Raw genomic sequence first — 21740 nt, forward strand, 5'->3', positions numbered from 1 at the left:
ATGAGCGGGTCGTTGGTCGCGCTCAGCACGTACTGCGGCCTCGTCGGCGTGCTGCTGGCCTATTTCAACGTCATGCACATCGGTCTCACGGTCGTGATCGCCACCGCTGCTATTGTGTCGGTGCTCGGCTACGCGGCTGTGTTCGCCGGCTTTTGCTTCATGGGTCGGACGTTGGTGCGGTCTCCGCTGGAAGCTCCGATCGCGGCCATTAAGCTGCAGCTCAATATCTGCTGCTCCATCGCCACCTTCATCCGCCGCGGGCTCAAGCCGCGCTTCCCTCAATGGACGCTCACGTTCGAGATCACGTGCAACATGATGCGCTACATGTTCGAGGAGTTCGGCGAGGTCATCGCCTTCGAGAACGCGGCGCTGCTCCGAGAGCCATTCGCCATGCACGGGCGACTGATCCTCAAGTCCAACTGCCGCCAACACAAGACGGTGCCCGAGAAGCTCGAGGCCAACGGACTGGAGCACATGTGGCTGCGTGACGCCGACAAGAAGCAGCAGCGCGTGGTGGTCATCCACTTCCACGGCGGAGGCTTCGCGATGTCGCACCCGCTGCAGGACGTGGAGCTGGCCAACCAGACGCACACGATGCTCACGCAGATTCTCATGGACAAGTACCAGCTCGACGTGTCGGTGGACGTGCTGCTGGCCAACTACCGCAAGAGCCCCGAGAACCCGTACCCGACACCGGATGACGACTGCCTCACGATCTACCAGCACGTGCTGAAGCACGAGAACATCTCGCCCAAGCTCGTCCTGTTCAGCGGCGACAGTGCCGGCGCCAAGATGTCGCTCTTCAACTGCATGCGGATGCGGGACGCCAACAACTCGGAGCAGCTTCCCCTCGCGTGTCTGCTGTACTCTCCGAGCGTGGACTTTGAGGAGAAGGGAGGCGACGAGAAGACGCCGTTCTGCATCATGCCGGCCAAGTTCGTGGACTCGGTGCACGAGACGTACCTGGCCAAGGTGACGGACCCGGAGGAGCGTCTGAAGGCGTCCCCTATCAACCACGACCTGCGTCACCTCCCGCCCATGTTCGTCCAGTACGGGACCCTCGAGCGCTTCTATGGTCAAGGCAAGCGGATCATCGCCAAGGCCAAGGAGCAGGGCGTGACCAACTGGGAGGTGGACTTCCTGGAGAACATGCCCCACGACGCCGTCATGCTGCCCACGGACGTGAGTCCTGCAGCGAAGGAAGGGATTCGCCATGGCTGCGAGTTCGCTGCCAAGCTGGCAGCAGAAATGCTGAGCGCCGAGCCCGAACCGGAGTGCTAGGTACTAGGCCTACAAGTCAAACTCAGTTCTCTTAGGCCACTGCACAGCCACAACGTGAATACAATTTCTGTGCATCGGTTTCTGCTTCGAAGACACAGGACAGGATACACCACGACTATCAGCCTACCTAACAAGCACGCAACCACGAGAACAAGTAAGTCTGCACATGAATTCAATTCTCTCTTGGTTGCTGCCGTACTCTGCCCTATCACTTCGGAGGCAGAGCACAGGACACGCGCAGCTTCATCCCGTTAAACTCCTTGCCGTCCAGATCCTCCACCGCTCGGTTCATGTCCTCCGCACTTCGTAGCGTCACGAAACCAAAGCCGCGAGCTGTGATGCGCACCGTTTCGTACCCCAGGTACTGGAACAGGAACGACAGCTCTTCGCGCGAGGTGCCCTGCGGGAGGTTGCCCACGTACACCTCGTACGGGTGAGGAGCGGGGTGGAAGCCACCTCGTCCACCATTCCCACCACGATAGCCACCACGGTCTCCGTCGAATCCGCGCGGTCGGTACCCTCCGTTGCTGCCCCGCCGACGGGTGTCCAGATTCGGCGGCACCTCGGCGTGACCCCACCACACACTGTGCACAATAACTCCCTCCGGGTTGCCGTTCTCGTCACGAGTGGGGACCGTGAGTACCAGGTTTTCTCCTTCGCGGATCGGGACGCGGTGCTTGAACTCGTCCTGGAAGATCTCCTCAATGAACACGAGGAAGCCGGTCGGTACAACCGTTAGTCGCAGCGTGAACGGCTCTCCGAATGCCAAGGGGAACCGAGGCAGCGGCTGCGAGCAGCCCCAGCGTCCGTCAATGTTGCTGTTCTGGATAATGTGTCCTCCCCTCTGACGTCGCGGGTTGAAGTGGTACAGCACCGTTCCGGGGTACGGCGCGCCGCTGAGCATGCTGGACTGCGTGCTGACGTTGAAGCAGCAGCGAGACGACCTGGGCGGCAGCGTGGCGTGGATGATCAGCGTGTTATTTGTGGCAAAGGCCACTTCCGGCAGCACGAGGTCCAGCGGCGTGCCGGTGGCCGAGTCCCAGTCCTCGCTGCGGAGGAAGCTCTCGAGCGGCAGCTGGATGGATGTGCGCCCTCCCTGGATCTTGATCTCGCCCGGCTTGTCGCTCCTGGCGGTCCGGGGCTTCTTGACGCTGTGCACGCCGCCCACGACGCTGCCGGAGCCGCCCCTCAAGATGTCCGTCAACGGGTTGGTCCGCTTGACGGCCGTGGCGCTGCCGGCAGCTCTGGGTCCTCCCGCCTTCTTGGCCATGAGCAGCTTGGCCCTCTCCACTGCCGACATGGCCGGCTTGGTACCGGCACCGGCAGCCCCAGTGCCGGCAGCAGCAGCACTACCGGCCGACGAGCGCTGCGCCAGGAAGCTCTGCACTCGGGCTCTGTCCGACGAGACCTGGCGCTTGGGCGTCGTCGCGGACGGGGGCGTGGCGCCGCCTCCTTTCCCCATGGCACCCAGCGAGCTCTTGCGGCTCAGTGTTGCGGCGCTTGCCACCTTGGGGGACGCGCCGGTGCCGGCAGGGGCCAACACGCTCAGCTCCGAGGCCTGCGCGTCCGCCGCGTCCGCCACGCTCTGGAACAGCTGCTGCAGCAGGATCTCCTGCGCCGTCAGGTACTTGCCGCCGAACGCCTCGAGCTGCAGGTGCTGCTGCAGCTCGTGCAGCTCGTCATCTCTCGCCGGCTCCACGGCCAGCGCCTCGTCCTTCGGCATGGCTGTCGGCGAGGCGGTGAATTGACTTGAGATCACTATACACGCAATTATAATAACAGTAAGTACGAAATATAGTCAATAAATGACTTGAGGTTTGTATTTGGCCAGATAATGGCCCACAAAGACTATCGGCAGTGACGACTGCCATGGCATTGCAAGCTTGAGCGACTTCTATCGCTCCTTCATCGTTGTTCCATGCCGAAGTCGAAGGCAACGCTTCTTGTTAGCTATGATAGCTGCTATCGCCATCCAACTCCTCATGAAGCCCCCAAGGAAGTTATTGGAACTTACGCCAAAACCCAGCAGAAGATGGATGGTCACCGACCGTGAGCATCATCCACTTTGAGTAACGCGTTGCATGGAGCAACTGCACTTTGAGTTGGATCCAGCGGCACCCGCTGATGCTCCACGCCACCTTGAACCACTCGAAGCATGAAGAGTTGTGGAAGCCCGGTGGATCCATCGGGAGGGGCGGAGCGCCGTCCGTTGGTGCCTCCTTTGCTCCTCATTCTTCCTTCCGCTGCTTCCTCGCGACAAGGAAATGACCCTGCGCGGTGTCTTCGTGGAGATCGGCCTTCACGTGATTCTGGTTGGGAACCTGTTGCTGTACTTCGATGCGCTCTATCTCGCCATCCCGCTCCTGCTTCTGACGCTCGCCATCGCGTTCGTGGGGCTTTTCGTCGGATTCTGCTACACTGGAAGCCTCCTCACTACCTCGGTCGTGTCGATCCCGTTCGTCGCCATCAAGCTGCAGCTCAAGTGGCTCACGTTGCTGAGCTCGTACACCTTCCGGGGTTTCAAGCCGACGTTGCCCGAGTGGACGTTCACCCTTGAACTAGCGATTGGCATGACGCGCTACATCTTCAGTGAATACGGTCGGGTCATCGTGAATGAAAACGCTCAGCGGGTGCGAGGGCCGGTCAAGTCGTACGGCGAGAAGACTCTGGGGCCAAGTTGTCGTGAGCATGGCACGGTCCCCGAGAAGTTGGTGGCCAACAACTTGGAGCACACGTGGCTGCGAGATCCCGAGAAGAAGCAGCACCACGTAGTGGTCATCCACTTCCATGGTGGGGGCTACTGCGTCTCCGACCCATTGCTGAACGTGGAGCTGGGGAACAAGACCCACACCAAGCTCAAACAAATTCTGAAGAAGCAGTACAGTGTGGACGTGTCTGTGGACGTGCTGCTGGCGAGGTACCGCATGGCCCCCGAGTATCTGTACCCGACCGCCTTGAACGATTGCTTCGACGTGTTCAAGTACGTCCTGGAACACGAGCATATCGCCGCGAACCACGTTGTATTGAGTGGTGACAGTGCGGGGGCTGAGATGGCCATCACGAACTGTATGCGACTGCGTAAGGAGAGCCCGGAACTGCAGCCCGCAGCAGCGCTGTGCTACTCGCCGGTCGTGGACTTTGCTAGCGTTGGCGCTGAGGAGAAGACTCCTTACTGTTTGTTGACTGACAGCTTCCTGGATAACTGCATTCCGTTGTACCTGCGCAACGTCACGGATGCGGACCAACGGCGGATGGTGTCCCCCATTACCCACAGTCTCCGTGATCTACCACCAATCTTCCTTCAATGGGGGACTTTGGAGCGGTTCTACGAGCAAGGACTGCGTTTCAAGGCGAAGGCGGAAGCGGAGGGCGTGGCAAACGTGGAGTTTGACTTCTTGCAGAACATGGTGCACGATGCGGTCATGTTTCCGGCGTCGATATGTCCTACAGCGGATAAAGGAATCGGGAACGCTTGTGCATTCGCTGCGAAGCATCTCGCGCGGGTGCTGCGTGCTGACGCTGTAAATGCTGGCCCCGAGTCGGGGCCCTAGGTCCGTTCAACACTGCTACACTGTAGTCGATCCACCCACCAACATTGAAAGTTACTGCTCGGAAGTCCTTGTCGTTCATGCCCGGCAGGTCCATCCTCCATTGTGCGGCAAAGCTGCAACTGGGAATGCGACGGACTTCACGTTGAGTTCAACTGAGACCTCGTGCAGAGGAGTGGCGGCAGCGGCGCCTGACCCGACCACTGCCCGGTTGCGTTGTGACTTGGGGTTGGAAGTGGCCTCGAAGTTCGACGACCGAAGAAGGGAGCGGAAGTGCACACTAACGGAATAAACTCGATAGAGGGCCTTGGTCGCCTCCAGAGGAGGCCGGTCTTCGAATATATGCTTGTTTCGCGTCGTCCAAATTACGTGAATTGTTGTGACGGGGCACACAGTATTTCTTAACAGAGGAAGCAGGAGTATACAAACTCCAAGTGAACAGCCGTTCACGTGTCCCTGGTCTGAAGGGGACGACTTGACTTGAAAAGCGGTAGATCTAAGACTGAATGTATTTATAGGTTGGTACAGATTTGGCCTGCATACAAATCCTAAGTTCCCTATAGTTTGTGTCATACAAAATGTATCTGTTGGCTCTGAGGGGAGTGACCGATGTAGCCATCCCGGAATAATGACAGGGTCACTATTCCATGTAACCCCGTTACATCCTCCCCCACTTAGATTCGATATTATCGACCAATCAAAGCGAGGTTACGCCGGCGACTCACATTTTACTCGCAAAGTCGAAATCCATCGACAATGGCGCGAGCTCTGGCGCCTCGGCTCCCGGACCTCACAGAGCAACTGGCGCATCGCCGAGCAAGCCGCAGGGTCTCCACGTCGACCGCAAGCATGCCTCCAAAGCGCAGTGCGCGCAGTGCGAAAGCACCTCCGAAACCGCGGGCCGTAGGGCCGAAGGCCAGGGCGGCCAAGGCCAAGGACGAGTCGTCCGCGCTGATGGAGGCCACGAAGGCGGCCGAGGAGGTGGTGCGCTCTCGTAGCAGCACGCCGAAGAGTGGCCGTCAGGCCGGGGCTCGGAGCAAGTCTCCTGACGCCGCGCAAGGCAAGGAGGAGAGTCCTCGGGGCCATAAAAGCCCGGATCGCGACTGGGAAGCCGCCGTCTTTGACTGCACGATGGTCCAGTACTCCGGTGAGAGTTCACCCGACGACGATAACGTCTCGGAGGGCAGCACGCACGCAACGCCTCGGCCGACGCAAAGGCCTCGTCAGAGAAGGAGGCGGAGGACGCCGAGTCCGGCCCAGGCGACAGCAAGCAGTCGCACGACGAAGTCGCCATGACCGACGCTGGGGTCGTGGCCGAGAAGTCGCCGAGCGACGCGGGCTCCAAGCCCAAGGAGGTGCTGGCATCCAAGCATCTGACGCTGGCACAAGGTCGTGAGCGTGCCCAAGCGTCGAAAGCGGCTGCCGCTGCGAAGGCCGCCGAGGCCAAGGCGAAGAAGCGTTCAGCTTCCAGGTCGCCTCGCGGCTTCAGCTCCAAGCAGTTCATCGACTCGGAGTCTGAGGACGAGGAGGGTGCCGTCCACGAGCCCAAGGAGCTCTCCAACAACCTCGACGAGCAGCAGCAGCAATACCACGCTGCTAGCTCGGGTGCGTATGCCAGGCAGCCGACTGCCACGACTGCCATCGAGTCTTCTTCAGGCGGGGATGCCACGTACCCGCAGGGCTACTTCCCACCCGAGCCTGGCACTGGTGCGCCAGCGCTGTTGGAGAAGCTCTCGGCTCCTCGTGGCCTTATCGGTGGGTACACCTCGAGGGGTTCCTATGAGCGTGCTCCTGTTGAGAAAGAGCCACTCTTTCTTGGCGACGTTGAAGTCGCCCGGTGTGTGCTACTAGCACCACACAAGCCCACACTGAAGGAGTTCACCACGCTTCGCAAGAAGCCGGAGGACAAGGGTGGACTCCATCCTGTGTGGGGTTTCCACTGGGTCAAGCCGAATGACAACATGACCTGGAGTGAGGTGGAAGACCTCTTCTGGCGCTACGTCCAGCGCAAAGGGTATTCCGACCAAGAGTTCAAAGAACTCCGTGAGGATCGCACTCTGTCCGCAATCCTGGACGTGCGCGAGCTCCGCATCGAGTTCACTCAACTTGTGAGCAAGCGCAAGCTCCACTCGAAGATGGACGAGCTGAAGCAAGAGGCGAGAGCCAAAGCTCGTGAAGAGCGTGGGCGTGGTGCGACTACGTCTGCTACCGTGCCCCGGGTACCGGCCAATAAGCCAAGGACTACTTACGAAGCTGCCGCTGCTTCTCGTCCCATATCGCAACAGCCTTCGGGCAGTCTGCCTGGAGCTGCTCAACGGGCTCCCACGAGTTATCCGACTCAGGGTAACCCCTCCACTTCACGAGCAGCTGGCGCTAGCCATGGAGCCGCCGCTCCCGGACGACTCGTTCCACGTGGTAGTGGATCTGCCCATTACGATCAAGGAGGGCCGGCGGTGGCCTCGCACGGCCATGGCTACGAGCCTGAGGCGACGCAGCCGTATGCTGGGGCCCCGAGTCAGGTGGTGGCCCTGCAGCAAGAGGAGATTCGTCTTCTCCGGGACCGTGTGTACGTCCTCGAGATCGCGCTTGGCGTCGGCCTTGGTGGCGAGGCTGTCGCTCGTGCTGGCCAGCCTGGTGCCGTGGAGCGGCTCCGTGAGGATGTTGCCTCGCTCTATCAAGAAACTCTCAGTCTCCATGGCCGTGTGGATCGTCGAGCCGACCTGTCGTCTTACGACTCGCTGCGAAACCAGCTCGCTGGCCTTCGGGCCGAGCTTCATGGCCACGCGCCGTATCCGGAGCAGCAGCAGCCCCACTCGTATCAGGCCCAGTTTGGCCAGGGCTCGTTCGGGGCCCCTGCGTATGCTGCTCCGATGTACGCCGCACCGTCTTACGACCAGCGCACGTATTAGGCGCCTTACCGCGACCCGACGCCGCGCTTCGAGGAGCTGCGCTCTTCTCCACCGGGCCACCCACCGCTTCCTGCGGGGCAGCCAGAGCCAGAGGGTCATGGTACCTCTTAAGACGACCCACGTAAAACGTCGGGTGAGTCGTCATCGACTTGGGCAAGTCTATGGTGTACGCCGCGCCATGCCGGCTGAGGACCGTGAAGGGTCCAATGAAGCGGTGCTTCAGCTTGTTGCTCTCGACCGAGCTAACAGTGTTTAGAGGTAGGTTTCTAGTATCTAGGAGAACTAAATCTCCAACCTTAAACACGTTCATGTTTCCTCTTCCATTTCGGTCAGACTACTCCTTCTGTTTATCTTGGGCTTGCGCCATGGTGTCTCGCACCCTGCTGATTATGTCCAGCCTGTCTTCGGCAAACGAGGACAGTTGCTTCCGCAAGGTGGCTGGACTCACGTCCGAGACTTGGGAGGAAAATGTGGAGTAGCGCCCTCGCAGAAATCTCGCGAATGCGATCTCGCACAAACTCGGCGCGTCTGGATAGCGGTCGCGCCGAGCAAATTATTCCCGGTTGTTGGAGTAGCGTATCTTCGAAATACAGGCCCAAGTCTTCGCAGGCTTCGGAGTTGGGGGTGCTTGTGTTGACGCTTGTTCCTTGTCGTAGGGCGTCGTCGAGCAGCCTTGGGCGTGCGGCGTTATCGGGCCGGCGTTTCCTCGACGTTCCCGTCGGGTGTGCGGCGTTATCGGGCCGGCGTTTCCTGGGGCTTGTGTGGCGTTATCGGGCCTACACGGGGGGTCTTGTGCACGGCGGTTATCAGGCCAGTGCGGTCCTTCGCTTAGGCAGCGCGTTATCGGGCGCCCACCTAAACGGTATACGTTTAACGTGCCTTTGTTCCAGCACGGGTCTGTGGGGGGTGAGCACCCGAACCAGCAAACGACGGGGGGCCGCGATATCGAGGCGGCTCTACTTGCCGGCGCTTGGTGGTCCCCCTGGAACCTCGGAGAAGACGGGAGGTCTTTGTGGTTCAGAGAAATTTCGGGACTGAGTCCTTACCCTATCCTATGCCCTAGCTACTGGCTACTCCGTACTACTGCTTGCTAAGCCTATCGTTCTGTGCCTATCCCTACTTCTGTCGTGCTTGCACTGCCGTCCTTCAACCTGATTTGCGTGGCGTAATCAAGATCTTACCTCGACGCGTTTTGGTCGGCGCGTTTTGCCGGCGCGTCTTACTCGGCGCGTCTTGCTCGGCGGGGATTAGGGTCGACGCGTTTTGCAGAGACGGGGCGCTGGTCGACTCGTCGGATGATTACGCGTCGAGTTGGACTCTGTCGCTGTGTCTCGCGGCCCATCACCCGCGTCGACTTTCCGTCGACCTCTGCCGCGCGTCGCCCCCATCAATCGCGTCGCGTTTCATCAACTGCGTCGAGTTCATCATCCGCATCCATCAGCATTCGTCTCGGCGCCTTCTTTCACCAACGCCGACGTGCCCGCTTCCTCGCTGGGCACTACACCACAAAAAGGTTTTCCGAGCCTCTCCCCCACGTAGGACCAAAGCCCCGGTACTGCCTCGTAATGTGAGCGGTACCTGAGGGTGGCGCAACCCGTTGAGGTAAAAGGGCGTAAAGCCCGTCGATGCATGTACCGCATTGTTGAGTGCGAACTCAACCATGGGCAAGCGATCAGCCCAAGAGCGGGACATCTCCGCGCAGATACTGCAGAGCGTGTCTTCGATCACGCGATTGACGCGCTCCGTCTGGCCATCCGTCTGCGGGTGGTCCGCCGTCGACATCGACAGTCGTGTGCCGAGAAGGCGAAACAGCGTCTGCCAGAACGTAGCGGTGAACCGCGGGTCTCGATCAGAGACAATGGTCTCGGGCAGACCGTGGTGTCGGAAGACACAGTCCATGAACAGGCGAGCGACCTCGTCGCCAGTGACGGTGTCACGAACTGGAGCAAAGTGGACCATCTTGCTCAGACGGCACACGAAGGCAACAACACCAGTGTTGCCACGGTCATCGGCCGGAAGTCCGAAGACAAAGTCGAGAATCATCGACTTCCAGCAGTCCGCTGGGAATGTTGATTACATTGACTTAATTCCAAACCTAAAGTAGCAAATATGTAGAACGCGGGGAGAATTCTCCGCAAGAGGCTAGCGTTTATAGAGGAGACCTCCTCTCTAAAAAACAGCTTCCGGCCTGCGATGCATGGTCCAGTGCGCTCTGGATTTCTGGGGGTACAAACCCCGGCTGGAAACCTGGTGGAGATGGGTCCAGGACTTCGGTCTTGGGCACTGATCCGTTGATCTTGATTGCGAGCTTGCGTAGTATATTCCAATTCCTGTCCTGGCGAGAGGGGGATGGGGGCTGGATGTAGACTTCAACCTTACGGGGGGCGCAGCGTGTTGTAGCAGTCGTTGAAGAACGTAGTCTTGACTTCGGTCCGGACGTGTGTTCTTGAGAGATTCTTCGAGTTGCGGCCTGAGTTCCGCCCTGGGATGAGAGGGGGACACAGAATACCAACCTGGAGATGTCATGATGTCGAAGAACTTGGAAACGAGTATCAGCGTCGGGGCTTCGGCCTGGGCGTGCGAATTTAATGAGACGACGAAGCGCAGTCTGATTCCTGCCCGGGTGAGCGGGGGGAGGCAGATGTCCACACGACAAAGGTGGCTGCAGCTTCAGAGTCGCTGACGCAGTACGGTCGGACCGGGGGAGTGGTCGGCTGGAAACGTCTGTGCCTGGAACTAAGACAGTTCGTCGCACCGGGAGAGCTCCGTCATGGGTTGGCGTTATTCGGTGAGCAGCCGAAAAAACGAACGTATGGCGGCGTAAAGCATCTTGGTGTACTCGAGACGTCGACGAGAACAACGTGAGATGATCAATGGCCGATTCCGGAAGTTTGCGGCGGAATGGCTGGGTTCTTGTTTGTCTGGCTTCGGCTTGGACGAGCTTGGGCTTGGCTGTTCTGCTGCGGGCGATAAAGGAGTTGGCTGGCGAGTGGGATTGCGAAGCAGTCACGAAGTGTGACAAGTCATCATCTGGATGGGTCTGACCGACCTTGACACAAAGTCTTCCAGACGACTTGTGGCATGGAGTGAGCCCTCAAACGGCGCGGCAGGGAGTCGGGACCGACCTTGATAGGTCATGATGAAAATCGTCCAGACACCTTGGGGCCGCCGGGCGAGTAGAAGAAACGCTTCGCGATCCGGACCAGGTTCTCGTCGGGCAAAACGGATGAGTCTCAATCTGCAAGGGGGTTGGCATCGAGGATCTGTTGAGCCTAGGAAACTCAGCGGTGGCGTTGGTGTTGCAATTCGTGCGTGGAGCGAGAGGAGTCGTCACTTACGCAGGTAGTCCTCGCGTGGGGTCCCTAATGCCGCATGCTTGAGATGAATCGTGGGTGGAGCTTGCACATTGTGCAGTACGGTCGAACCTGCTCGTTGTAGCGGGGGGAGGCTGGCGGATTCGACTTGATCGGATCTAGGTTGGAGTGGGTTCGGGGAGACTCTCAAAGTGTGGCCGTCCTGAAAGGGAGACGGTCAGCCGCGGTTCCATTCCGCGTGAAAGCACCTTGAGTCGTCGAACTTGTCGCTTTCAATCGACTTGCGGGGGATAGCTTGGGCCGTGGAACGCCTAGGTGATGAAGCCGCATTTTACCAGACCCACAGGTAGTTTGAGCCTCCCTTGGGGAGGTTGACGCGTTCTCGGGGCACCCCGAGCAATCCGGGTGTCTCTTCCCGGTCCGACGAGTGACCACCTTGACGTGGTGGGCTGGCTTTTCACTAAGCGTCACTCACTTGCACTGACGATGGCACGACGCCGTCAGTTGCACTCGCTGAAGTCGTGCCCGTAGAAGTAGACGTAGTAATTCGCTCCAAACCATATCCATCCGTAATAAAATCCGTTGCTCTCACCCATTTCTCCTTTCCTTTTCCAGTTGCCATTGATCGAAACTTGTGTAGATGTAGGCGGATGTAGGCCAGCGCGTGATGCGTGACAAAGGGTGCCGAAGTCGTGACAGACGGGTTGTACAGCCGCTTGTTGCGATGAAGCCAAAGTGCCCGTAGAACACAGCATCGAACAAAATTGAAGATAGCCTGAAGTGCATAGTCTCCATAAACTCGAACCGTAGAGAGTTGAAGTCGAATAGAACTCGGGAAGAGAACCAGACGCCAATCGAATGCTCCGTCAATGAGTTCTTGAAACGGCCGCAGGTAAAAGTCCCATTGATAGCGGGCCACGGCACAGTCCCAAAAGAGATGCAAAGCATTCTCTGTGGTAGGGCAGTCGTGGACGCAAGTCGTAGACGTAGTAACTTGCGTGCGCCATGCGAACTTGTAGCGAAAGCCAAGAGCATTGTGCTGAAGCCGAAACTTAAGGTCCGCGCAGACTGGCAAGACATGGCGATCCCACAAGATCTCCCTGTTCCATGTATCTTCCGCGGGCGTAAAGTCACTGAGGCCGAGTTGTTCCAACGCGAGCGTGGGGATCTTCGGGTCCGTACGCGCCTTCAATAGTAGTCGTACGAAGTGTTTGTTCTTCATTTCCATCACCGGTGTCCCGTCGAGATGCCAATCGTGAAAAGCCGCTTCCACGTGGTCCGCACGAGTTGGCCCGATGAGCGGGCCATCCAGAGGCGTAACCAAATTGAAGCGAGCCATCGTATCGTTGATCAGCCGGGTCTTCGAGTGCGGTCGGGCGAATAGATCTTCCGACAGTAGACCATGTAGCAGTTCCGCCGTAGCATAGTCACCATGGTAGTAGACGTAATCACGTAGGCGATTGAAGCCGAGAGCCTTGAGCGCACTGTTGGTCGTCGAGCTCACCTCGCTGAGAGGGGTCCTCGCCTTCCCAAACGAAAAGAAGATGTTGAACCAGAGCGGCATCGTCTGCACGTTGCGTTTCCACTCCGTTGTCCCATGGGAGATGGTAAGGTCCGACCACAACCGTAGCGTAACTCGCCAGTACTTGGTCAACGGCGCCCATTGCAAGCCGCGTAGGTTAGCGTAGAGAATATCGAACCCGGAGCCGAGAGAGCCGAGCGCTACTGTGAATAAGTCCAGCGCAGGTGCGAACCAGCGCGGAGCATTCCCAGTCGCGTTTGTAGCTGCAATGGCGTCTTGGAGGCACTTGAGATGCATCGCTTGGGTGAAGACCTTGATCGGTTTGAGACCGAGGCCGCCCTTGTCCACACTTGTGTAGATCCAATCCTGCTCGAACTTGCCCGCCGCAGCCGTATCGAGATCGGTATCCTGGCCGTGGACGAAATTGCGGACAATGATGTTCATCTTCGTAACCACCGCCGGGGTGACCGGGGTCACGGCGGCTGTGTACCAGAGTAGAGGTAGGATAATACTTTGAAGTAGAACCACTTTGCCGCGAAGCGTCCTCACCCGATACTTCCAAATGGCACACCGAGCCCGAACCTTAGCAATCACCGCGTCGAGCCGTTGGTCATCGGTAACCGACGCGCCCTGTAGAATACCCAGTAGTTTCACCGTGTCTGTGACGCCCAACACCTTGAGGGCAGTCGACTGCTGAAGGTGAGCCAGCTTAGCCTTTGATACATGACGTGTGAAGGGCATAATGCATGTCTTCTTCACGTTGAGTCGGAGACCGGCGGCGTCTGCATACTCTTGGACAAGGCCGATAAACGTGGTCGCGTCGTTGACGTCCCGCAGTAGCCCAGTGCAATCGTCGGCAAAAGCCATCAGCAAGTGAGGCAGCGATATGTGTTCAACAGCTAACCCGCGACTGGAAAGCCGCGCCCGCAGAAAGTTCAAGAGCGGCTCCACGAACACCACGAATAAACCTGGGGAGAGTGGGTCGCCCTGCCTAACGCCGGCCCCCAGAAGGAACGGGTCGCCAGGCGAGTTGTTCAGCAACGGACTGACTGAAGTCTGATGGTAGAAAGTCTTCACCCACGCTCGAACGTGGCGCCGATTCCGAAGTGTTGAAGGACCATGTCCAGAGCTGGCCACAGGACACTGTCGAAGGCTTTGGCGAAGTCCAGGAGAACAGCGCAGGCGTCCGGGTATCGGGCGCGGCAGATCTCTTGAAGGTCCTGAAACTGGAGGAGGAGGTGCCTGATGGAGCGTCCGGGAACAAACCCCTTCTGATCTTCGTGTATGATTGCAGGTAGAACCTCCCCAAGTCGTTGAGCCAGAATCTTTGGCGCCAGCTTCGCATCGTGGTTCAGGAGCGTAAGGGGCCGATAGTTCTCCGGTAAGGGCCTGTCACCAGCCTTGTACAGCAGCGACAGATGAGCGCGCCGTTGAAACTTGGTCATCTGGCCCTTGGCTAACTGGAAGCCGTGTATGACCACGTAGATGCTCGCCCACAAGTCGGGAGCCACCTGGTAGTATTCAATCGGCAGTCCGTCCGGTCCCGGGGCTTTCTCGTTCTTCGACTTCGTGATGGCCAGGTAGAAATCGTGCGCCGTCAGCGGCGCGTCCAGCATTGCTTGTTGGGCAGACGTAAGTTTGGCCACCGTGTCCTTAAGCAGCTTGGCGAGCCGTAATGGTTGGTACGTAGCTGATCGAGAAGACTTGAGATCCGGAGAGGTCGACTGGAAGAGCTTCCCCCAATAGCGGCGATGACCTTCCGCGATCTTGGCCGGGTCTTCCGTCACGGTCCCGTCGTCTTGTTGCAGCTCGGTAATAGGCGATCGAAGATAGTCCTTCTGCGGTGCCCGGAAAAAGTACTTCGTGGCGCGTTCGCTCTGGTGTAAGTCCGCTGCGAATTTCTTGAACTCATTGCGTTCCTTGATTGAAGCTCGGTACGCTTTGAGATCTTCTTTTGCTTGGTCTAACGCTGTCTTGTTTTCCTCCGTAGGCGCGACGTTGAAGAGGTCAGTAGCGTCGTTTGCCGCTTCCACCTTCGCAGCCATTGCTCTCGCGTCAGCATTCCGAAGCTCTAACCATTTCCGTCGCAGGTAGATACAGTCGACACGCTTGTGCTCATCCAGAAGGCAGCCAGGGTTCGCACCCGGGAAGATCTTGATGCGGTCGGCGAGAGCTTCTGCCGATGCAATCAGATGTTTCTGGACGTCGGAGTTGCGAAGAAGCCAAGTCGGGCAGCGCCAGGGGGCGCGTTTCATCTTAGGTAAGAACTTGGCCTGAAGCCTGAATTCCACCGGGATGTGATCTTCATGATGCCACTTGCGGTCCCGTACGTGATGAACGGTTGCCAGATGGTACGGTAGCAGGTCCACCGTGAGGAAGCAGTAGTCGATCCGATTTGTTCGCGTCGGCCCGGTGAAGTCACGGACGTCCGGGTTCACGTAGCGCCAGGCATCCATCAGCCCTAGCGCGTCCATCCAATCACAAAGTTCCGCCCGGCCGGGGCGATGCTGGTTAAGGGACGGTGAAACTTGGTCCAAGTTGTCATTGAGCGTGACATTAAAGTCGCCCAGTACGATGTGCGTCACGCCGCTGTCGCCATCTCCGCCGTCAACAGAGCCGCCGTCGTCGTCGAAGTCAACAGGTAACGCACGAAAGAATTCGCCACGTGCTCGGGGATCATCAGGTGCGTACACCACATGTATGTAGACCGGCTTGTCACCGAGGGTGGTTTTGAGTAGTAAATAACGGTTGCAGAGCTGAGGTTTGGATACGCGAGCCGTGAGGTCCTCTACATCTCCGAAAGGGGACGCGGAGGACATCACAAGGCCCACACCACGTATTTCGTTGAACACGCCAGACGTAGTGTGGGACCAGAAGCTGCGCGCCCCAGAGTCAGCCGTGCGGATGTGATGGTCGTTGGTCTGCATGGAGTCTTCTTGGTTGAACTTCGTCTCTTGGAACGCCACCAACTGATGCGTCGAGAGAAGTCGCTCGTACATGCTGAGAGTGGTTGCATTCATCCCATTCATGTTAAGCGAGACTCCGTTAAAAGCCCAGACTTCCTTAGAGGCGAGGGTGGACCAAACGAGAAGGTCCGGCCTCAGCCGCCGAAGGAATGTCAACCGACTTTAGATGCTGCAACGCCGCCGCCACCATCGTCGGAGTGCGTCGGTCGTCCATGAACAGTGTACAGACATCACTGCGCGCGACGTACATCAGGGTAAGGTCACTCCAGAGCAGGAATGGTGCATGCCGGAGCCGTTTTGGAGCGGAACGGTCTGGGAGCACTGCTTGAACCTTGATGGGGTCGATGTAGATACCGGGCGCGAAGACCATCAGGAACAAGTCGCATAGGGCGTAATCAGGATGGGACGAGTACCACGGGCGACGAACCAGTCGTAGATCGCGAGGTCCGTAGTATCAGCCGGTAGACGCCTCAAGTCCACGTAGTACAGCTTGTCGTAGCTGGAGTAGCGTCGGATCGCAACAGATTGGCCACAGATCGTCAGCTCTACCCCTCCAAGGCGTTGAAGTACTTGGTCGGAGGTGCAGACGAAGGAGATGCCGTTGCGCGGGGAGGTGTTGAAATCCCGGAGATGGGGCTTGGCATCCCGCCACACCTGCGGTTGGCTATCCGAGTCCAGCGACGCGAGCACCTCACGAAGGGCGTGCTCGGCAGCGACGCGGCCAGCTGGGATCCACATCTGCGTGCATTGCGTCTGCTCGACAGGGGTGGGAAGGGGCGCAAGCGCTGCAAATCGGCGGTCGACGTCGGTAGAGGACGCATCACAGAGCCGGTTCAGACTGGCTCGAAACAAGGAGTCGTCAGGCATCAAGCGCGGGGGTGGCGGCTTGCGCCGGTCACCGGGGCGCGATGGGGCCGGTCGCGGGGGCGTGCGGTCGCGGGGCGGAGCGGGCATGGTGCTCCGCGCGGACGAAGTGAACGAGTCGCTTGGCTGCGGCCTTGCGGGTGGTGGAGGCTCAACTACCTTGTATGCCCAATCTACTCCACGTAGATGAAGGCTTTGCAGCGGGCTACGTCTAGAACGTCTTAGCGTTCCGTTTGGCAACCCACACTACACTGTATTTGAGGAAACCCCAGTCAAGACCTTGCGGCAAAGACTTAGCGCACGAGCTCTTGTCGTCCAGCAGGGATGAGCCCACAGAAAACTGTAGGCGCCTAACTGTCTGGGCAACGCAAGCAGCGGTAGCAAGGCGTGAGCAGCAGCAGCAATCGAACACGGGTACGGCGGCGACGGCGACGGAGACTGGAGGTAGATGACAGTACTCCGCGAAGAGGACTGGCAGCGACGACGGTAGTGGAGGGCGTGACAGCGGTGACAGCACTCTGCGAAGAGGAACTGACAGCAGCGGTGACGGCGAGTAGCGAGGCAGCGGCGACAGCACTCCGTGAAGAGGGACTGGCGGCAGCGGCGACGGGGAGCTTGGGCAGCGGACGACAGCACTCCGTGAAGAGGTCTGACGGCGGCGGCGGCTGCGGTGTCTGCGCGAACGAAGACGGGGCGAGGTCGAGATCGATGTGAGCTCGACAGGGTTAAATCCGGAAATCCAGCAGTCCGCTGGGACCGGCAGGCTCTGCAATGGTGCCGAGGCGTGACCGGCAGGCTTCACGCGCTGGCACGTCTCGCACGTACGGACGTAGGTGGCGACCCACTTGTACATGTGACGCCACCAAAACACCTGCGAGACATCTTCTCACGGCCGAGATGGCCACTGGATGGAGCGTCATGCGCCTCCATCAGGATGTCGTACTTTAGATCCTCTTCGTTGGGCACGACAATACGGGGAGGATCCTCGGGCTCGACCCTATAGTGGAGCAAACCGTCAGCCCACTCATAGCGGTGCAGCCTTGCACGTTGTCGGGGCGTGAGCCACTCGGCCTTGGCTTCCGAGCCAGCGGCCAAGAACCGCACAAGAGCTCCGAGACTGGCATCGTCTCGGTACCCCAGCCTGATGCGATCATACAGATCCGTCGTGACCCGACTAATATGAGCAAGCTCGTAGTCGGGTCGGCGCGACAGCGCGTCGGCAAGCACGGTCAACTTGCCCGGCTTGTACTCGACACGGAAGTTGTATTCCGCGAAGAATGACAGCCAACGCGCCATCCGCTGTGAGAGATGCGGCGTGTTGACGGCAGTCCGCAAGGACGCGTGGTCTGTATAAACGACAAAGGGCGTCGAGCCCAGGAGGTGCACTCGGAACTTGACAAGAGCGTACTTCATGGCAAGTAGCTCCTTGTCGTGGACTGGATAGTTCCGTTCGGCTGCCTTGAGCTGCCTGGACTGGAACGAGATGACCCGTTCGCGGCCTTCATCGTCGGCCTGCAATAGCGCACAGCCAATTGCGTAGTCAGACGCATCACAGACAACGCTGAAAGGCTTCGTCTCGTCCGGCAATGCCAGGACTGGCGCGCGCTGTTAGCTCGCTTTGATGTCGTTAAAAGCATCTTGATGGCGACGCTCCCAGCGCCAGTCGACATCCTTCTTCAGGAGATCCGACAAGGGCCGTGCCAGCTCGGCGTAGCCTGCCCTATACTTGTGCAGGTAGTTGTTGAGGCCCAACCACTGTCGTAGGTCCTTCTGCGACCGAGGTGGCGGCCAAGCCGCGATGGTTTTCACCTTCTCAGGGTCCGCCCGGACCCCGGCGCTGCTGACGAAGCAGCCCAGGACCTTGATCTCCTCAGCTGCGAACACACACTTGTCGATGTTGGCGTACAGCTTGTTCGCCCGCATGACTTCGAACACACGTCGAAGGTGCTGGAGATGCACCTCCATGGCCGTCTGGCCTGCCTCGGCACGGCTGTGGACGAAGATGTCGTCAAAGTACGTCTGTGTGAACGCACGCAAAGGTCGGAACAGTTGTGTGATCAAGCGATTGAACGTTGCCGGGGCGTTAGAAAGCCCCTGAGGCATGACCAGCCACTCCCAGAGCATACCTCTCGGCGTGCTCACAGCCGTGAGTGGGATGTCGCTCTCGCGCATCAGGATCTGGTAGTATCCGTCCACCAGGTCCAGCGCGCTATACAGCGTGCAGCCGGCCATGTTGTTGAGCAACACGTCCTTGCGCGGGATCGGTGTCTGCGCAGGCACTGTCGCGCTGTTCAGCTTGTTATAAGCATAAACCAGACGCCACTTTCCGTTCGGTTTGCGAACACAGAAGGTAGGCGTCGAGTGCGGGGACTTCGACTCCCGCACCATGCCTGCCTTCGTCTTGGCGGCAAAGAAGGCATCAATGACTTCACACCGCTCCCGGGGAAGAGGCCATTGCCTCGTGACACAGTACTTCGTGCCCGGCCCGAATCGATCTCGTGCCTGATTCCCCTGTCCGGAGGGAGATTGGACGGTGGATCCTTGGACACCACGTCCTCGAACTCCTTCACCAAGGGATACACCGGGTCCCGGGGGTTCTTAAGAATCTCAGAGCCCATGCGCGACGCGCGCTGTCTCTGGAACTCCTCCAGGACTGCCTGGTCCATGACCGAGGACGAGTTCAACTCGGCCGACGTGGACTCCGGTCGGAGGAGAACCAACTCTGCGATCTCCCCGGCCTTTAGCTCGGCCAAGAAGTCCTCCATGGCGAGCTCCTCAAGGTTCAGCAACTCTGAAACCTCGGGCAGAGCTGTAAGCTCGACAGCTCCTGTCTTGACCCGACGACCGGTCACGCCGTCGAAGATGTGATAACACTCTTCGGCGGCTGGAGCCTTGGCTGGAGGCTCGGAGTCGCTGGCGACTGGCGTCGTCGGCCACACGACTAGGCCCGGCTTACGACGTGACCCTCGGGTGTCTTCGTCTCGTGGCGCCGCCTTGACGGCACCACCGATCTTCTCGATCTCGTGCGGAACTTGGTTACCCGCCTTGCTGGGTGGAACTATGTTACCCACCTCGCCGTGTGGAACTTGGTTACCCACACCAGGAGCGCTTCCAGCGACTCCCGCATCAGTTATGGTCTGAGTGACCTCCTGTGGAACTATGTTACCCACATCGGAAGCGCCTGCAGTGCCTTCCTCATCAGTTACGGTCTGAGTGACCTCGCGTGGAACTTGGTTACCCACGCCAACGCCAGCGGCGCCTTCTCCAGCAGCCCTTGCTGCCTGCGGTACTTCATTACCCGCGTGTGGACCTACGTTACCCACCTGGTAGGTGCTGTCCGGCACCTCCACTCTCAGGCCTTGTCCGGCCCGGTCGGAGTCGTCGTCAGTCTCGACGGGCCCCAAGAACTCATTAGACGCTGCTGCGCCCTGGCGGCCCTCGCGGGCGCCCCAGCTGCTGCCAGAGGTGGGAACATGACTCACCAAAGCTCTGTCAGAGCGTGGGGGACGGCTGGCCCCGATGGCCTTGCCGCGCCAGTCGATCCAAGGCTCGTGTTTCTCCAGCCACAGCATGCCAAGGATCAAGTCGTACTTGTCCATGTCTAGGACCAAGAACGGCTCCGTGCTGTCGAAGTCCTCGAACTTGACAGTGAGGTCCATGTCGACCCGAGGTACTTCTACCACCGTACCGTCGGCCAGTCTTACCGAGACCAGCCCGTTGCATTTGCTGCCTCGTAGCGCATCGGTGTACCTGTCGCGATTGCGTGCGACAGTCTGGCGGCGCGCAAAGTTCTTGGACGCCCCAGAGTCGATCAAGATTCTCAAGGGATGATCGTATCCCGGTACACTCGCGTGCACCACAAGCAGCCCACCGCTGCCCTTCTCCGCTTCGAGAGTACAGAGACTCTCAGGGGCTACGTCCCCATGGCGTGCGCCACCCGCACGCCCCTCATGAAGACTTAGTGTTTCCCCAGTAGGGCGCCCCGCCCATACTGGTGTCCGGCGTTCCCCTGGTTCCTGGGGCGCGGCTTCTGCCAGCGACCCCTAGAGCCAAAGGGCTTCGAAGAGAACTTCTTCTTCAGTCCTCCCGCGGGACAAGCACGTTTCATGTGCCCAAGCTTGCCACAGCCGTAGCAGCGAATGTCGCTCTGCTCGGCCATGCCCAGATCCATGGGAACCGGCCCGTTGATCGCTCCATTGCCGGAGTTACCATTAGGCGCACCGCCAGAGGCAGGGTTGCTCTGCCAGACCGTGGTGGGGGTACGAGCCTGCTTGTGGCTGTACTCCTCCTGGAGGGCGATCTGAATCGCCTCCTCCATAGTGTTTGCTTGCACACGGAACAGTTGCGTGCGGGCAGGACCGACACGCAGACCGTCCATGAACACGGTCACCTTGATGTGTTCAGGCAGGTGGTTCCCCACCAAAGAGGCAGTGAGCACTTGCATCTCCTGGATGTACTCATGCAGCTCGCGCCTTCCTTGTTTGCAGGCGAGGAAGCGCGAACGCTGGCGGTACTCGTAGTTCGCCGGAAGAAACGCGGCCCGCAGTTGCTCGCACAGCTGGGACCATGATGCGAAGCATCCAGGCGTCGTCGCTTCGCGCGCGACCACTAAGGTTGGAGAGCGCAAAGGCGACACGGAGTCGCTCGTCCGGGACGAGAGCCGCGTTCATCGCGAGCTCAACCTCTCGAACGCAGAAGTGAAGGTTTTCTCCTTCCTTCCCTTCGAAGGGGTGAACCTTCAGCCGCAGGGGCTTCAGTTGCACCGGCTTCGGCGCGGCCGCAGTGGCCTGCTGCCCTTGAACGTGGGCGATGAGCCCTCGCTCGTAGGTGTCGAACGCGTTGATACGCTCAACCTGCTCAGCCGGCGTCGCCGCCGCTAAGCTACGCAGGGCATCTGTCCCAAAGATGCCTGCCATCTTACGAACGGACTCGTACTGCGAGTCGTTCAGATGGGGAAACTCCGTACGATCCATCTTGGCTCACTCGATGAGACCACAGAGGATTCAGGTAGTCCAATCTACCCGCGTAGGCGTAGGATTGACTACAAGTGCTACCAAGTGTGACGGGGCACACAGCACTTCTTAACAGAGGAAGCAGGAGTGTACAAACTCCAAGTGAACAGCCGTTCACGTGTCCCTGGTCTGAAGGGGACGACTTGACTTGAAAAGCGGTAGATCTAAGACTGAATGTATTTATAGGTTGGTGCAGATTTGGCCTGCATACAAATCCTAAGTTCCCTATAGTTTGTGTCATACAAAATGTATCTGTTGGCTCTGAGGCCACTTAGGTCTCTATCCAGGGGAGTGACCGATGTAGCCATCCCGGAGTGACAGGGT

At 59.1% G+C, this 21740-nt stretch overlaps 4 protein-coding genes across 4 annotated transcripts; 2 read left to right on the forward strand and 2 right to left on the reverse strand.

Moving 5' to 3' along the window:
• PHYSODRAFT_480634 (hypothetical protein) lies at nt 1-1281 on the forward strand (the record flags this gene model as incomplete). Its single annotated transcript, XM_009523205.1, has 1 exon — nt 1-1281. One exon carries the CDS (start codon nt 1-3, stop codon nt 1279-1281), a length of 1281 nt encoding a protein of 426 aa, XP_009521500.1.
• Nucleotides 1282-1489: 208 nt separating this feature from the next.
• PHYSODRAFT_350265 (hypothetical protein) lies at nt 1490-3036 on the reverse strand (the record flags this gene model as incomplete). Its single annotated transcript, XM_009523206.1, has 1 exon — nt 1490-3036. The coding sequence occupies exon 1, from the start codon at nt 3002-3004 to the stop codon at nt 1490-1492; it is 1515 nt and encodes a 504-aa protein (XP_009521501.1). The 5' UTR covers nt 3005-3036.
• Nucleotides 3037-3545: 509 nt separating this feature from the next.
• Nucleotides 3546-4832, forward strand: PHYSODRAFT_481527 (hypothetical protein; the record flags this gene model as incomplete). Its single annotated transcript, XM_009523207.1, has 1 exon — nt 3546-4832. The coding sequence occupies one exon, from the start codon at nt 3546-3548 to the stop codon at nt 4830-4832; it is 1287 nt and encodes a 428-aa protein (XP_009521502.1).
• A 2238-nt stretch (nt 4833-7070) lies between these two features.
• On the reverse strand, nt 7071-7313 carry PHYSODRAFT_478954 (hypothetical protein; the record flags this gene model as incomplete). Its single annotated transcript, XM_009523208.1, has 2 exons — nt 7071-7202; nt 7233-7313. Coding segments are annotated over 2 exons (213 nt in total), but the record flags the coding sequence as incomplete, so codon positions are not given.
• Nucleotides 7314-21740: the final 14427 nt, after the last annotated feature.

The sequence above is a fragment of the Phytophthora sojae genome (genome assembly GCF_000149755.1).
Source record: "Phytophthora sojae unplaced genomic scaffold PHYSOscaffold_2, whole genome shotgun sequence".
In the NCBI taxonomy this organism is placed as follows: domain Eukaryota; phylum Oomycota; class Peronosporomycetes; order Peronosporales; family Peronosporaceae; genus Phytophthora; species Phytophthora sojae.